The sequence below is a fragment of the Alternaria atra genome (assembly GCF_907166805.1).
Source record: "Alternaria atra isolate CS162 genome assembly, contig: 25, whole genome shotgun sequence".
NCBI lineage: Eukaryota > Fungi > Ascomycota > Dothideomycetes > Pleosporales > Pleosporaceae > Alternaria > Alternaria atra.
This window is the reverse complement of record NW_025091323.1, coordinates 4121342-4137414: the sequence shown is the minus strand read 5'-3', so window position 1 is coordinate 4137414 and position 16073 is coordinate 4121342. Positions and strand designations below refer to the sequence as shown.

The 16073-nt window shown below is 51.0% G+C and overlaps 7 protein-coding genes across 7 annotated transcripts; 3 read left to right on the top strand and 4 right to left on the bottom strand.

The window, feature by feature from the left end:
* Positions 1–1857: 1857 nt before the first annotated feature.
* Positions 1858–3275, top strand: ALTATR162_LOCUS6451 (uncharacterized protein; the record flags this gene model as incomplete). Its single annotated transcript, XM_043314073.1, has 2 exons — positions 1858–2155; positions 2203–3275. 2 exons carry the CDS (start codon positions 1858–1860, stop codon positions 3273–3275), a joined length of 1371 nt encoding a protein of 456 aa, XP_043170008.1.
* A 1288-nt stretch (positions 3276–4563) lies between these two features.
* On the bottom strand, positions 4564–5089 carry ALTATR162_LOCUS6450 (uncharacterized protein; the record flags this gene model as incomplete). The annotated part of the gene is made up of 2 exons (XM_043314072.1): positions 4564–4651; positions 4824–5089. 2 exons carry the CDS (start codon positions 5087–5089, stop codon positions 4564–4566), a joined length of 354 nt encoding a protein of 117 aa, XP_043170007.1.
* Positions 5090–5516: 427 nt separating this feature from the next.
* ALTATR162_LOCUS6449 (uncharacterized protein) lies at positions 5517–7155 on the bottom strand (the record flags this gene model as incomplete). Its single annotated transcript, XM_043314071.1, has 2 exons — positions 5517–6903; positions 6953–7155. The coding sequence occupies 2 exons, from the start codon at positions 7153–7155 to the stop codon at positions 5517–5519; spliced, it is 1590 nt and encodes a 529-aa protein (XP_043170006.1).
* Positions 7156–7596: 441 nt separating this feature from the next.
* On the bottom strand, positions 7597–8856 carry ALTATR162_LOCUS6448 (uncharacterized protein; the record flags this gene model as incomplete). The annotated part of the gene is made up of 3 exons (XM_043314070.1): positions 7597–8370; positions 8420–8520; positions 8568–8856. 3 exons carry the CDS (start codon positions 8854–8856, stop codon positions 7597–7599), a joined length of 1164 nt encoding a protein of 387 aa, XP_043170005.1.
* Positions 8857–9012: 156 nt separating this feature from the next.
* ALTATR162_LOCUS6447 (uncharacterized protein) lies at positions 9013–10108 on the top strand (the record flags this gene model as incomplete). The annotated part of the gene is made up of 2 exons (XM_043314069.1): positions 9013–9019; positions 9084–10108. 2 exons carry the CDS (start codon positions 9013–9015, stop codon positions 10106–10108), a joined length of 1032 nt encoding a protein of 343 aa, XP_043170004.1.
* A 239-nt stretch (positions 10109–10347) lies between these two features.
* On the bottom strand, positions 10348–12158 carry ALTATR162_LOCUS6446 (uncharacterized protein; the record flags this gene model as incomplete). The annotated part of the gene is made up of 5 exons (XM_043314068.1): positions 10348–11129; positions 11176–11316; positions 11366–11561; positions 11612–12035; positions 12091–12158. The coding sequence occupies 5 exons, from the start codon at positions 12156–12158 to the stop codon at positions 10348–10350; spliced, it is 1611 nt and encodes a 536-aa protein (XP_043170003.1).
* Positions 12159–12857: 699 nt separating this feature from the next.
* On the top strand, positions 12858–15605 carry ALTATR162_LOCUS6445 (uncharacterized protein; the record flags this gene model as incomplete). Its single annotated transcript, XM_043314067.1, has 8 exons — positions 12858–12893; positions 12942–13064; positions 13116–14192; positions 14254–14722; positions 14778–14946; positions 14999–15072; positions 15120–15212; positions 15274–15605. 8 exons carry the CDS (start codon positions 12858–12860, stop codon positions 15603–15605), a joined length of 2373 nt encoding a protein of 790 aa, XP_043170002.1.
* Between the last annotated feature and the right edge of the window lie 468 nt (positions 15606–16073).

Genomic DNA, 16073 nt, shown 5'->3' with positions numbered 1-16073 from the left:
GTGTCCAAGTCCCTAATCAACAGCTTCCGCAGTGTACGTGATTAGTGAGCAACGAAGTGTACGTGTTTCTCACTCCGGCTCCCAGGCAACGTAACACGACTCGATAACAGCAAAGCTTGTCCACTAGAAAGTATTCCATGACATCCGTTGCCTCAAGGAGCTGTTGTGAAAGGTCACATTGTCACGATGATTGCGGCTCAATGTGTTATACCCGGTCGCAGTATATTACAGAGCATCTCATTTGCTAGTTTCTGAAGAACTGCCGCCTACCTGGGATGCAACCGCCGTGGACCTGTGATCGACAGTGTACCGGTGCGGAGTTCATATCGAGTGGTCAGAAGCTATATTGCCCGTCGCTAATTGATTAAGCTGGACCTGGATCTCCGTCTGCAACAACTGATTTCGGACTCCAGTATATGCGCATTATTTTTGAAAGGGTGCAGAGATGCAAAACTGATTCTTGAATCATACCAAAACAACGTAATGACGTTCCCATGTATGGAAGCTTTGCATGCCAAAAGCCGATCAGGCGGACAAACTCGAGGCGCATACTCCGGCCTTAGCGAGCGAACACCCCTGAACCTCAATCTAATCTGCACCAGCAGTTCGACCGAGAAATCCGGTCAATGCCATTTTGCTAAGGCTCGAGTCAACTTGATTAAGCTCCAAGCTTTGCAGCCAATTGTTGAAGGAGTCTCGTCCCGTCTGGTCCGGAAGCTTCATCTTGCTTACAGGGTTCGGCGCTCCAGTTTTGTACCTGCGTTCCGACGTGAAAGATGATATGACGAAACTCTCTCAATGCTTCTCATGCATTTAAAACGAGGAGTGCTGTCTTTCATGTGGACCTGGCAATACGACTGAGGGTCCGTATGATGGCTCCTCAGGCAAAACCCGTTAGCCAGCTACGTAACTCGGCAGTAGCTCAAGAAGAAACATAGCTCGTGTCGCTATGCGTCTGCCCTGTACCAGTCCTAGCGACATAAGAACCTCGAAAACCTTGGCCATTACTCCCAGGGCTAAACCGCTACCCAGGGAAAGAACCTGAGCCTCATGACCTTTGCTACAAATTGAATTCCTCCCCGAGACCGGAAGATCTTTCTAGAAGATTCCCTCGTATATGCCCATGGGTCGTGGAAGAAGCAATCTAATACAACCGGGTTTCGAAACTATTGGGTGCAGATGTATGAGCGGTAGCACTGGCGAAGGATCGCCCCCAAGAGGATCGTCTGACCTTAGTATTCTATGCCAATGCTCGTACATGGAGAGCATAATTAAACGAAGACGTACAACAAGTGCGCATGAGGCGACTCGTGATACAGCCACAGTGCGGTATGCGAATTTCGAGTTATGGTTACTAGTGTTGATCCACAGCTTTGCCTTCGCACATATGAGGCTGGTCAGTCGCTGTCGAATAGGATTGAAGGCTAAAACTTTGCTACCAATTGGGTGGACCGGTCATAGTACGTCTCCATATGCTTCTCCGTTCATCACTACATGCACTATCCCCTTGAGGCAAAGATCCCGGACGTCGTGGCGCACAGATCTCCGCAATACCCCAGACTACCCCACGATGGGGTTACGACCAGGGAGGCTTCATCTACCCTTCATTACTCCGGCACTCCTAGCGTCTTTTCACACTCCCGACGTCCCGTTACTCTTATGGTATTGGTGAAAACGACTTAGGGGAAGGTCAAGGATGTAGATCTTCTGCGCCTTGCAATAATCAACAGTCATATGGGTACTTCTGTAAAGTACCTTGGATAGTACGTACCAACTGCAAAGTTTTTGTATAAGAAGGCCATCTGAACCGTTGAATACTTCGATATCCAACAACCGACTTTCTCTCAACAAGTCACCATGTACAGGACACTCGCCCTCGCTTCACTCTCGCTCTTCGGAGCCGCCCGCGCTCAGCAGGTTGGCAAAGAGACAACGGAGACACACCCTAAGATGACATGGCAGACTTGCACTGGTACCGGTGGAAAGAGCTGCACCAACAAGTCGGGTTCCATTGTGCTCGACTCCAACTGGCGATGGTCCCACGTCACCAGCGGATACACCAACTGCTTCGACGGCAACTCTTGGAACACGACCGCTTGCCCTGACGGCAGCACTTGCACCAAGAACTGTGCTATCGACGGTGCTGATTACTCTGGTGTGTAACTCTAAATACTGTACAATGCGCTCCTCTAACCTACTCAGGCACTTACGGTATCACCACCAGCAGCAATGCTCTGACCCTGAAGTTCGTCACCAAGGGCTCTTACTCTGCCAACATTGGTTCGCGTACCTACCTCATGGAGAGCGACACCAAGTACCAGATGTTCAACCTCATCGGCAAGGAGTTCACCTTCGATGTCGATGTCTCCAAGCTACCTTGCGGCCTCAACGGTGCTCTCTACTTTGTTGAGATGGCCGCCGACGGTGGTATCAACAAGGGTAACAACAAGGCTGGTGCCAAGTACGGAACCGGTTACTGCGACTCCCAGTGCCCCCACGACATCAAGTTCATCAACGGTGTAGCCAACGTTGAGGGCTGGAACCCGTCCGACAACGACCCCAACGCCGGTCAGGGTAAGATTGGTGCTTGCTGCCCCGAGATGGACATCTGGGAGGCCAATTCCATCTCTACTGCCTACACTCCCCATCCCTGCAAGGGCACTGGTCTCCAGGAGTGCAAGGACGAGGTCAGCTGCGGTGATGGCGACAACCGCTACGGCGGACTCTGCGACAAGGACGGTTGCGATTTCAACAGCTACCGTATGGGCGTCCGTGACTTCTACGGCCCAGGCATGACCCTCGACACCACCAAGAAGATGACTGTCGTCACTCAGTTCATCGGTTCCGGCTCCAAGCTCTCTGATATCAAGCGCTTCTACATCCAGGGAGGAACTGTCTTCAAGAACTCCGACTCCGCTATCGAGGGCGTCACTGGTAACTCCATCACTGATAAATTCTGTGACCAGCAGAAGACCGCCTTTGGTGACACATCCTCCTTCAAGACTCTTGGTGGACTCAATGAGATGGGTGCCTCGCTTGCTCGCGGCCACGTCCTTGTCATGTCCCTCTGGGACGACCATGCGGTCAACATGCTCTGGCTCGACTCCACCTACCCCACCGATGCTGACCCAGAGAAGCCTGGTGCCGCCCGTGGTACCTGCGCTACCGACTCTGGCAAGCCCGAGGATGTCGAGGCCAACTCGCCCGGTGCGACTGTCATCTTCTCCAACATCAAGTTCGGTCCCATCGGCTCTACTTTTGCCGCGCCCGCATAAGCGCTCGACGAGGCTGTTGGGTAAAGTCTTGACCAAGGACTGACGGCTCTGGGCTGTAAGAGCTGGTGGATCTCTTTCGACCGTCCTCTCGTTTCGTTTCACAATTGTATATACTTGTGGTGGATATAGAAAGTGTGCATATAGACAAACAAATTGCAATCACTCAGTACGAAGACTTCATCCTGCCATTTGCGTTGTAATTGTTGCTATCTTAGAGCTCGTTGCCCAAGGCTTCACTTGTTTCTTGTAGTTGTTCAAACTTTCCAGAACGTCCTTGAATGTCCTTCTCCAAAAGCCTCTGGCGCTTCTGCAACTCTTAAATCCTCTTTCTGAGCTCCTTGTTTCTAGCTCTGAGTTCCATGATTCTGCCTTGCTTTAAATTGTTCTTATCCTGCGGTTATTTGATTCTTGACTGCATTGCTTCATCCAATTTCTCCCTCTCCTCATCAAGTGTCCAAGAACGTGCTCGTGTCCGTTGTAGTTGAGGATTAACTGCTTCGCGCATCCGGGTTTGATCCTTGAGTTTGGCTTGTAGACTTGCGTTGTCAGTCTTGTCCGAAAGGATCATTGCATAGGCTCAAATACTGAACACATACTGATATGCTGGACTATGCGAGAGGAAGTGACCTTGTACCCTTCCGTGAGCTGTGGCACAGCAATGGCTAACTACATATGGCTAGTGTTGATGTATATCCGTGGATGAAGCAGTTGCCTACTTTAACATGAACAGGGCTTCTGATCCACAGCCTCCTTGTTTTCTACTCATAACATAGCATCTCATGACAAATGAAGACTCCCCTCCAGCGGTGCTGAAACGGAATACACCCCGAGCGTGAATGCGGCATGGGTATGCAAAACTTGAGAGTTGTACACCCAAGTAGGTCAACGGTAGCTATGATAAAACTCACATGTGCCTACAAAGAACGCGCGAAGATATACCAGATCGGCAAGGGTGCTGATGGCTACGGACCTGCACAATTCCTCGGATTTGGTTAGTACCATGCTCGTCGATCCATCATAACCTACCAATCCGTAACCAATGGTCTCGCGGATCTGATAACATCACTTCTCATGCGTACTAATTGCGAACATCGATAACAAAATGCAATTGCCTACCCTCGGCTACTCAGCCGTCTTCGCAAAGTCTACAGAGCGTCTAGCTCATCCAGATCCATGCTCACAAAAGAAAAATCGCATCCTCGTCCTCGCTAGCATATATACAGTTTCAGTGGTATTGCTGTAAGAGTTCGGCTTGTCTTGGGCTTGGCTGACTTGCTCCAAGTGTCGTCTACTCCTTCTTGACGGTATCTGGGTCTGCGAGGATACCCTCGGCTTCGAGCCTTCGTCGCGCCTCCTCTAGGGCCCAGGTTTGAATGCTGGCAGGCTGTTAGCTTTTATCCAATTATTGCATCTCCACTACACTCTTCCTGATTCCTCTTTTGCCGTCATTCCTATTGGCTCCCCCATGACTCCTCCGCCTTATCCGTCTCTTTACCCCTCTTGCCCACCATCCACCATCCATCTCTCATACGTGAAATTCGTACATACCTAGTGTCCGGCTTGAAAGCGTAAGCAACGACGCCAAAGGCACAAGCTCCTCCGAATCCCCAGTACATAGCGTTCTCCCACCCCTCCTTCTCATACTGCTCACCAGGCTTGACACCGAAGAGCCATCCGGATGGGGGATCGTAGCTAGGTCCGTGACCCGATCGCTTTGTTTGTGACTGTGAGAAAGCCCGGCGGGGAGCTGCTGTGCGGGCGGTAGCGGTGAGAGCGGTGCGCGAGGCGCTGGTTGCGGCGCGGACCGAGTTCATCGTGGTCTAAAGTCTTGCGGGAATGAATTCAGGGGAGGCGTGAAGTGCTTTGGTCGTTCCCGACGCAGGGGAGATGGGTTGTGGTGGGTAATGGCTGTGGTAGTGATGTTCGGGGTTTGAGGTTCCGCGTTGGTTGCAAGGGCTTGGCGTGGCGGCGAGAAGCTAGCGGCGTCGGAGCGAAGCAGCAGAACTATCAAGACGTCAGACCTCGCTCACTCTAGTTGGAACGACGTTTTGATTTGCAACTCGCAAGGACCATATTCACGAGGTGTATGATTGTAGTTGGTAATATAAGACCTTGATGTAATATACCCTCCCAGAATAATGAACATGTGGTCTACCACCAATGACCAGTCTGTGGTATAAGAGCCATGAACGCCGATGCTATGCAGAAACATCAAATGAACGCCGAATGATCGAAGAATGCCTAGGCATAAGCAGGCGTGCGCTTCTCTTCGGCATCTTCCATCTCATCGTCTGGCTGATGGAAAGACATTCTTGCCATGCTCTGAGATGCCTCATCAACCTGTTCCTCGGTCTCGTGCGCCTCGACAGCCTCCTTCCGCCGTTGCTTTTCATTTGCAGCTTCCTTCTCCTTGCGCTTCCTCTCCATGGTCTCGAGCTCGGCGAGTCTCGTAGCGGTTTTCTCGGCTTCTTCCTTCTCCCGCTTCTCACGATCCGCCTTCTCCAATGCTTCGAACTCGTCGTCAATCTCACCCTCATCAAGAGGCTGGTCGGTTTCGTTTATGATGTTCGTAATCTCTTCTGTAGTCGCCATTTGTTCGTTGACGGCATCAACAACACCTTGAACGCCCTCTGCACCGCCCACCTTCTCGTTGAGACCCTTCAGTGCAGCGGCGCCAGCGCGCATGGCCTCCACGATCTCGACCTGATCAGCTGCATGTTGTAGGTCTGTGTAAACCTGCTCAAGCTGGAGGGCGACATCAGAACGTTGCTTGAGGGCGTTTTCGGCAAGCTTCTTCGAGCGCAGTGCAGCTTTGGCGCGGACCATCTGCTTCGCAACTACGGCTTCCCGTGCCGCCGCATCTGCCAAAGCAATCTTTTCCATCAATGGCGATATTTGAGCGTTGATGTTCGCTAGTGTATCGCGAAGATTGGCGATAGCAGCGTCCTCTTCAGTGACTGGTAGAGGCGCAGGCTCATGTTCCGGCTTGAACTTGATCGTCTGCTCATTGTAAGATATCGCCTGCTTGTCTCTAGCGAGGAATGTAAGGACGATATCAAGATCGTTCGTTGTAAGCGGGGCGGAGGGATTGAGTACAGTCGCGAAGCGTTTCAGAAAGTCTGTTTTCGATAACACCCGATCAGCCGTAGATGTGTGCTCCTTCATCTTCTTCAGTATCTTGTCTGCAGCAACTTCCACGTTCTTGATGACCACGAAGTCCCCAACCTCCATCTTAGCTGGCGCTTGTACCTGTCCTAAAACGCCAACCTGCCGTAAGCTCCACTGAAGTACCTTCCATGGTGATGGTATCCACGATGTCTTGTATATGCTCTCTTTCGATGTCAAGAAGTCTTTCAGAGGTACCATCTCCTTCTTCTGCACTGCCTCGTGGAAGACGGCGGGGAGGCACGTCGGCTTGCCATATTGCGGATGTTGCAGGGCTCGCGCGAGCTCGTCGGCTGCTCGTATGTTTAGGAGATCATGTGTGGTGCCCTGTCTGGGAACAACACCCGCTCTCGAGGCGTCGGTGAGCGCCTTTGTCCATGCGGCGATGTTCGCATGGTAGCCTTCGGGGTTTATCTCGAGCTGTTGCCGAAAGTCTGCATAGAGCGATGCAAGGCGGTACTGGCTGTGCTAGTCAGTGATGCAGGGGGTTGGCGATGTGCGGCTGATCTTACTTCTTGAACGCCTCTTCGTGCTGCAAGACGAATTCTAGCATTTCACTCATGTCGTGCTCTGGTTCAGGTACCCACTGCGCTCTGCTGCGCTTGGAACGGAAGAGCGAACGCTTCCGCTTATGACGACTAAGCGTGGGGTCGTCGCTAAAGATGGAGACGTGGGGGCCGCTGGCCAGGTCGCGAGATGGCTTGCGTTTAAGCATGTGCGCGGTCAAACAGCCAGAGCAGTAATACGAGTTGATTAGACGGCATCTATTAGGGTCTAGTGCAGGGTCAGATATCCTGGTAGTATTATGTAGACTATCGTACAATACGGGCGCGTGCAGCTGTTTGCTGACGTGACGCGCTGTTTCAAGATCCCAAGACCCCACTAAGTGCCTTTACTTTCCTCCCTAGGTAACAATCAGCCCAGTCACTGCCTACGTCTCACTAGCGACGCTCCCGTCTTCCTTTGCTTCCTGTAAGCTCGGAAGCTGCCATAACCCTATATCATGTACTCTGTACAGGGAGGGACTCTGAAGTTGCACATTTCGTGTCCATGTAGTTCGTAATTAGACGTGTCTGGTGCTATCCTTGGGACCACAGGCGAAAGAGGCTTGGTCTTGCGGTCGTCACGCCGACTATGATGCCCATATACTCCCACTTCACTTTTTGACTATATTGATGCCGGTATCCTTCTTCTCCATGAACTGTCGCATCTCCTCCAGGTCGTCCATATCGTCGTCACTGTCTTGGTTTTCGGGCTTTGTTGGAGGCTTCGCTGGAGGCTTCGATGTGGGGATTATCTGAGGAGCGTTCTGTGGTGGTGGATCGCGCATGTCCTTGGTCTCGTCCTCCCATGCTTTCCTCTCTTCTTCATCTAGCTCATCCCGCCTGTCCAACCACCTCTCCTGCACGTCCCGAGCGTCCATAGTCGCTCCGTTCTCGCGCATAGCCATCTGCCAGACTGTGTCGTTTGCACCTTCTATTCCACCCATTGCAAAGCCACCCGCGCGGTCGATAGCTCGTAATAGCGTCATCATGCTCTTTTTATCCTCAACTGCCAGTGTCTCGAACCCTACCAGCGCAAAGTCCTCAACAAGTTCCACGATTGCTTTGTTCAATGCAGAGAACTTTGACGTTGGCTCGTCATCATCCAGATCTACGTCCTCGTTTGCGCCAGCCGTTGTGGGGCCTGGGATACCGGACGTCTGTTCGCGGTTGAGGTGCGGCAATAGGTATTGTAAGTCTTGGACTTCGGTATAAAAGTCTAGGTTGAAGGGCAGGTTGGGGTAATTCCGGAGGTTGTCGATCTTTGTGAGGACGTTGAGATGAGGCAGGTCCATCTGTAGCATGCTGCGCAGGGCGAGCAAAAGAGAGGAAACGTATAGCGATGGTCGCGAGAGTACGATGGAGTCGGTCAAGTGTACGACGACGAGCTGATAGATGTTAGTCCCCAGTTACAAGCCATGGGTGGTGGGCGAATACTCGATACCCAAGTTTTTGTAGGCGGAAGAAGATGTTCCGCAGCGAGCCATGGTGCGTAAAGAGTTCAACTTGGCCGGGACAGTCGAAGAGGATGTAGTCATCTAAAGCCATGAGTACACTTTCAAGATAATGCAGTGCTATCGCAAACCTCCAAGTTCTTTCAAGCCCTCCTCTAGCCAGTCGAAGTTGTGCTCCAGTTCCTCGAGTGCAAACAGAACCCCACCATTCGGACCCAAAGTCTCTTGCTCCATAATCTCATCTATCGTGACCAGGTCTCTGACGTCTACGGCGGGCTGGTATGAGGTGTGATCGTTGGCGGGGTCGAGGTTGACAACAGAACACTTGCGCTCGATTGCGCCCATGAACTGTTGCATGCCATCGCAGTATGTCGACTTTCCAGAGCCCGGCGGCCCTATAACCAGTTGTGCAAAAGGCATCTTTTTTGTTGTTGTGCGATCGATGGGGGAACAAGCTGGGGAACGTTTGGAGGGGCGTTAGCGTACATCTTATTTGTTTGGTTTGCGGACCTCCGCCCTCAAGAGCTTCACTTCAACTCCTAGCTTCTCCAACTCGCACAGCGTAATATCGCCAACATGTCAAGTAAGTTGGCTATAGCCTTTTCTAGCGTCTGGTTCGCGATAGAGACTTTGACTAACATAACCAGGCCAATTCGAGCTTGCGCAAAACCCGACCGAACCCATATCGTCGGTCAAGTTCGCGACCAACAACCCGACACGCCTACTCGTCTCTTCCTGGGACCGCCATGTCTACCTCTACGACACACATGCTGAGCCTGGCGGCAAGCTACTCCACAAGTTCGAACACCGTGCGCCAGTACTAGATGTCTGCTTTGGACGCGACGACAACGAGGCCTTTTCCTGTGGGCTGGACTGGGAGGTACGCAGGATCGACCTCGAGACTGGCGCGCAGACCATCATGTCTACACATTCCCAGGGTGTTCGCAACGTCCTCTACTCTGCCGCGCATAATCTTCTCATCTCATCATCATGGGATTCCACACTACACCTGCACGACCTGTCGCAACCTGGCGACTTCTCTGCTGTTCGCCTGCCTTCCAAGCCCTTCTCACTTTCCGCCTCGCCCACCAAACTAGTCGTCGCCATGGCTAGCCGCGCAGTCAACATCTACGAACTCGACAAGCTGGCCGAGGCTGCTAAGAGAGGTGGCGGTGAGGAAGTCGGAGTGGAGCCGTGGCAGCAGCGGGAGAGCTCGATGAAGTACATGACACGCGCCGTGTCTTGCATGCCAAACGATGCGGGATACTCGAGTTCGAGCATCGAGGGACGTGTGGCAGTCGAGTGGTTCGATCCATCTGAGGAGTCACAGTCGCGCAAGTACGCGTTCAAGTGCCACAGACAACAAGTTGACGGCCAGGACGTCGTTTACCCAGTCCATGCGTTAGCATATCATCCGGTTCACGGCACTTTTGCGACAGGAGGTGGCGATGGCATAGTTGCCCTTTGGGATGCAGTAGCGAAGAGGAGGATACGACAGTACCAGAAGTTCCCTGCTAGCGTGCAGACGATCGATTTCTCCAACGACGGCAAATACGTAGCCATTGGTGTCAGTCCAGGCTTCGAGGATGGTGTCGATGATGTGCCCGACGGTGTGACCAAGGTCTTCATAAGGGAGTTGAGCGCGACCGAAGCGTCAGGCAAGAAGAAGTAAGCATGATGAAGTTGCTACCAATGCTCCAAGTTTGTCCGCGGCGGTCGGAAGTTACGAGATAAATATACCAGTTGATCAATGGATCCCCACCACCATCTCGAATATCCAAAGTCAACTAAGGTTGGTCTCTTCCTAAGCGTGATACATGTGCTTCAGCTCAGTTAACACGTGTCAAGGACCTTGATCGCTCCTGCACGTATATGCCACACCTACCGTCTTATTACCCCGCCTTCACCCTATTATTCAATATGTTCACTCCCCAGACGACATTGATCGATGCGAAGCGCTTGGCAGACGTTGCGTCTCGTACTCTTCTTGATGACGCTTCCCTGGTTTTCCTCCCAGTTCCACAGTTCAGCTCGATGGACGATGAGAACCTTCAAAACACCCTTCGTCTGCTCGACCAAGTGGAGCATGCTAGAAGCGAAAGCTCCGACGGAATCATCGTCACTCAGCTCAGGCCTGTCTAGGATGATGAACACCTCGTCATTCTGCAAATCAATGATCTTGAGTAAGGCTTTGCAAAGATGCTGGGTCCTTTCATCTGAATCTCCGTCCCAAGCAATATGCGACTCGATATCGTACCAATCCTGGCCTCTGCGAACCACGGCAGGGTTCTTTTCTAGCAGCTGGAAGATGAATCGTGCCAGCGTATTCTGCAATGTACTCGATCTGATACAAACCTCGAAGGCAACCAGTCGACGTTGAGATAGCAGATCGAGGACGATATCAACAGCTACAGGTGATAGCCAAGACATTGCTACCTCACTGACACCTTCTTCGTTCCGACCCGAGAGCATCAATAGACAAGAGGAGCCTTCTTGCCAGCAGCGAGCCCTATTATCAGCCATGAGATCCGACTTGCGTAGCTTTGAGCGATGCCTGTCGTCATCGAAGCTGGACCCCAGCGTTTCTCGGTATTGCTTCAGCGACAAGGCAGCATCTTCGGTTCGATAGTTTCCAATCTTCAGTCTTTCGCGTAGTGAAACGACCATACTTCTATCTTCGCGCTCTTGCATATCTGCTAGACCTTAGTATTCGACAAGCATCATCGGTATTATCCGTACCTTTGAGCTCGTTTGCGAGTTGATCTACTCGTTGCGCCAAAAGAACCTCGCATCTCGTCCGGATACGACTGAGGATCTTCCTCATATCCTGCTCCATGAGCTCAAACATAAGAGGGTTCCCAAAGTTGATCAGTTGGCGTCCTGAGGCCTGTTCAGTGAACAGGCATAGAGCTAGCATAATACTACTTACCCCAAGTGGACCCAAGGAAATACGACGTCGCTTCACGCGCAAGAAGGATAATTCTTTTGTATGCTTCGATAAGCATCTTCCCCAATTCGGGCTCGGGGTAAATCTTGCGGTACACTGCCAAATCCGGGAGACGATCAGATATCTGCACCATTGCGGATACGATGGCCTCTTCATTCTTGATCTTGAGCTTCACAGTCTTGCACAAGTTAGTTCTTCTCCGACCCGACCTTAATGATGGGGTCCTACCGAAAAGAGCAACGCAAGTGTCGCACCAGCTACTCCACCATATTGAGCGTCAGCTAAAGTGACAATACCCAAGATGCCGGAGTAAGCGTTGAGGAATCTATCGAACTGAACCACGAATTCTTCTGTCTTCGACCAGGCTTTGCGAATTCCCTTAGACCGGCTCTGGTCGAGAGCAGTATGCGCAGTTTCAAGAGCTTCAGCTTGTTTATGAACGTAGGTCAACAAGACATCGAGCGGAATAGCATTCAGCGAATCCATCAGATTACTCTCTTGTTTCGGCGCCGTCACTGCAGCATTACTTTTCTGCGGTACCGAGTTAAGGATACTTGTAAGCTCTGCTTTGATCCCGAGCCCTGTGCGCTTGAGCTTTTTGCTTATATCAACATTGTGTTCGGCAACGAACTGGGGTAATGGCAAACGCTTCCTGCTGTAGTCAGTCGGAGCGCGCACCATCCGTAACCGTTCAACAGGATACGCACATGCACTCAGAGTTAGGAAACCACTGCGATACAGATCTGTATGCTTTCTCATCTTCTTTAACTTCCATTGTCTGATTGCAAATGTTGTTAGCTTGGCTTTGGCTAAATTGACTGCGAGGAAATGATTTAGAATGTTATGTGAAGCCGCTTCGTATTGCTATTACCACACAACTAACACTCGCATAGGCTACAACACAGGAGATCTACCCGCATAATCTGTCAGCACAAGTTTGCAACACTGCCCAGTTGGCTTAGATTGTCAATACATGATGCGTCTTGGGGGCAGAGAGCGTGCGAATCAGAGACCAGCCTGCATGGTTTGCCGCACTCAGCCTTGTATGTGGCGTCCTTCAAGGATCAGTGCAATGGTAACCCCGCGCATGTTGCGCTTTGCACCCGAACAGCAGATTCTGCTGTTGTTCAAGGTTGCTCAGTCAATCTCGGAACTCGAATGACTGTAGTGCATATGCAAGGTGATGGATGGCGCAGCCTTCCCTCGAATCGCGTCCGATATACACGCTTTCATCCTTTCCACGGGTAATATTGGATTGCCAATCTTACAGCCCCCATGCTGTGGTCTTTTCGCGTCAGCGATATGGGGCGCTTCGCGGTTTCCACAGAAGAGAATCCCATCATGTAGGCGAGTACGAATTCGGCCTACGTCAAAGATATACAACAGGGCTCTCGCTACACATCTTACTCCACTTCGCGTGAGTCTTATCCAACATTGCTTGAATCATCCTCTCAAGGCATTGCAACAGTCAATGATGGATGATACCACCGCCGGTACAGAAGAAGGCCTAGTATGAACGCCATACCTGTGGATCTGCGAGTCCTGACAGGATATCTAGGGCCCAGCAAAGACTTTGGAAACAACCCAGGTCCAAGATCAATACATCAAGCTACTTCTGAGAAAGATAGCATTGCTTGAGGAACGTCTCCCAGCAGCTAATAATGACGATCATGCGTCACAGGTAAATACAGACTATCATCGCTTACGAATCTGCTTATCGACTGTGATACAGAAGAATGACCGCCCACCTGAGGTACCGGTTGAGAAGGAGGATGCAAACGAAGAAGAGGAACCCCGATATGTTATCATCGTGAACAAATGGGACCCAGACACTGGAGAATACAAAGATGACGATATAACGAAGAGCACCGAACAGAAGGAGATAGGACCGAAACCTCAAAGCCGTAGAGCATTCACATTTCGGAAGTCCACCATGCTTCGGTCAAGAATCAACTACATTGAAACGGTCGTGTCAGAAGCCAAAATCGAGTCTGAACCGTTGCAGAGGTTGATTGGGACGATAACTAAAGGCCTCGGAGCACCTGAGCTGGTCACGAGCCTCAGCTCTCCTTTTGCCAATTTAGTTTGGACGTGGGCAGAGGCCGATGAGGAAGCTAAGAAGTATGTAGAGAGCGAGACGCCCGATGAGAAGCAAGCTCGAGTTGACCTTCGTGAACTCATGAGAATCGTCTCCACATCATCTGGCATTCAACAGCTCGACCAGTACTTCAAAGAGCGAAGCTTCTTCGTCGAAGAAGGTACTATCTCGCATGCCGCACTCTGGACGCTATTTCCCCCTGGTACTCTGATCGTCTCGCACCCTTTCCTAGGAGAGCCCCAGATCTTCACCGTCGATTCGTGCGATTATTTTGTCCGTGAGGAACACACATTCGATTTGGTTTGTTTCAGCTTTGACTGGGCAGGTACCGAGTTTACACGTGTTCCATTTGAGATGAAAATCCGTCACTGGGGTTCTAATAGGAAAAGTATCGCGGAGCTACCATTCTACCCCCTGGAGTACTATACTAGCCCAGTCGACAAAAACATTACATCGGAGGATGCAATCGCCCAACTCAAGGATCAGCTTATCGCTCGGGGAAAGAAATTCGTCAAGCTCTGTACTGCTGAGAAAGGCAAACAAATGCGAACATACTCTGGCGATGCACACTTTCACGCTGGCCGGAGCTTCGTCAACAGCGCCGACGACGAAGGAATGCGCCGTAGTCGACAAGACGACGACTCGTCAACTTCCACCGAAACTGGTGCCGGAGGCCGAAATAGCGAGGCCCGCTATGTCAAGAGGAAGAAGGTGTGTCCTTGTATACCCCTTGCTATCGGTAAACCGAACCGCTTATCTAACTCCAAAGCAGGTCGATGGCACCACCATGGTGGACTTCGCCTCGTTCTTCGAATATCTCTCTCCCAATACACCAATTTTGGGAGATCTATCACAGTTCCGGGGCCAACTCGAGAATTTGTCGCCCGAGAAGCGAGCCAACCCAATCTACATGGACATGTATAAGACTCACTGGGATCGACATGCACCTGGGAAGACCATGTCGGATGATCAGTACCTGCACTGTCCCCCACGAGTACTCGGATATGCGCTAAAGCAGAAGAAGTGGGCGCAACTGCTAGTCGATAAACTCAACCCGCCTAATGAAGCCGACTCAAGTGTATTCCACAATAAGCTGCAACTCGATCCTGACTATAAAGATCTGGTTAGTTGTTCCGTACAAGCGCACGAATATGGTAAGAACCTCAATGCCAAGGGTGAGTCAATGAGCTTGCAGGATTTCGCACCGGATAAGGGAAAGGGTCTCGTCATCATGCTCTATGGTAAGCGTCTCTTTTCATTCCCTATATAATCTTCGGGGAACTGACTACAAGATAGGTCATCCGGGCGTTGGAAAGACTCTTACCGCAGAGAGCGTAGCCCTGATGGCAGGCAAACCCTTGCTCTCTGTGGGTGTCTCTGATATTGGAATCGAAGGTGACAAAGTCGAAGCAAACCTACAGAAGGTATTTGACCTTGCAGGAAAGTGGGAGGCTGTACTACTCTTGTGGGTCCCGCACCCTCCGGATTGTATGAAGACCTTTGACTAATGTGCACAGCGATGAGGCGGACGTGTTCCTTGAAGCCCGTGGTCGCGGAGAGAACGATCTGAGGCGTAATGCCATGGTTTCGGGTGAGTACAGTGTACATTCGCTGGCTCCACAATACTGACAACCTTAGTGCTCCTTCGTGTTCTGGAATACTACGATGGCATCTTGATCCTCACCACCAACCGTATGAGGTCGTTCGATATTGCCGTTCAGAGCCGCATCCGTAAGTCTCATTCCAAGTGCAAACTGTTCTAACGTCTTGTTTCGTACTAAGGTTTTCGCAGATATTGCGATCAAGTATGAAGAACTCGTGCATAGCCAGCAAATGGCAATCTTCAAATCTTTCCTCGAACAACTAAACCGCAAAAGGCTGGTCTACGACTACGATGATCTGCTAGAGTGGGTACACAGAGAGACCCGCAAACTAGCGTTCAATGGTCGCCAAATCAGGAATGTAGTGTCGACGGCTATGGGCATCGCATTGGTGGACGAAGCGAATGGGGGAAAGCTGAAAAGAAGCCATCTCATTCGTGTTGTTGAGCAGACGAAGCAGTTCAAGCAGGATTTGATTGCTGAGGAGGAGTTGTACAAGAGGCTACAGAAGGGTATATCTTGAAGGAGAGTAGTCAGAAGACAATATTTGGAGGAAGTAGGAAGAGAGGAAGGGTTTGAGGTTATGAGAATGCACCTGTCTTGTGATAATACAATGAGCAACATATTTTGATTTACCAACCGTTGACCAGATACTGATCCGGGATCCGACCAACCCAGGCAGCGATATGACGCTCAAAACATCTCTCTGAAAGACAAATTAGTTAGACGATCATGCTGAGGTCCGTTCCGCTATAGATATCTAGCAAACCGTTGCTTCACCACGCCAACATTACAAAAACAACCAGATCCAGTGTGTAGCAGCACATCCATACTGTTGGAGAAGTTAGCATTCGACGAAGCCGGAGATAGCTACCACTAATATCCCTGCGTGAGTGGTGCAAAAGGTCCCTCTTCCAACAAGCGCCACCAGATTCACATGTTCAGAGGCGCGACCAAGTCCATTACGATAAATGCTTCGTAATACACTATC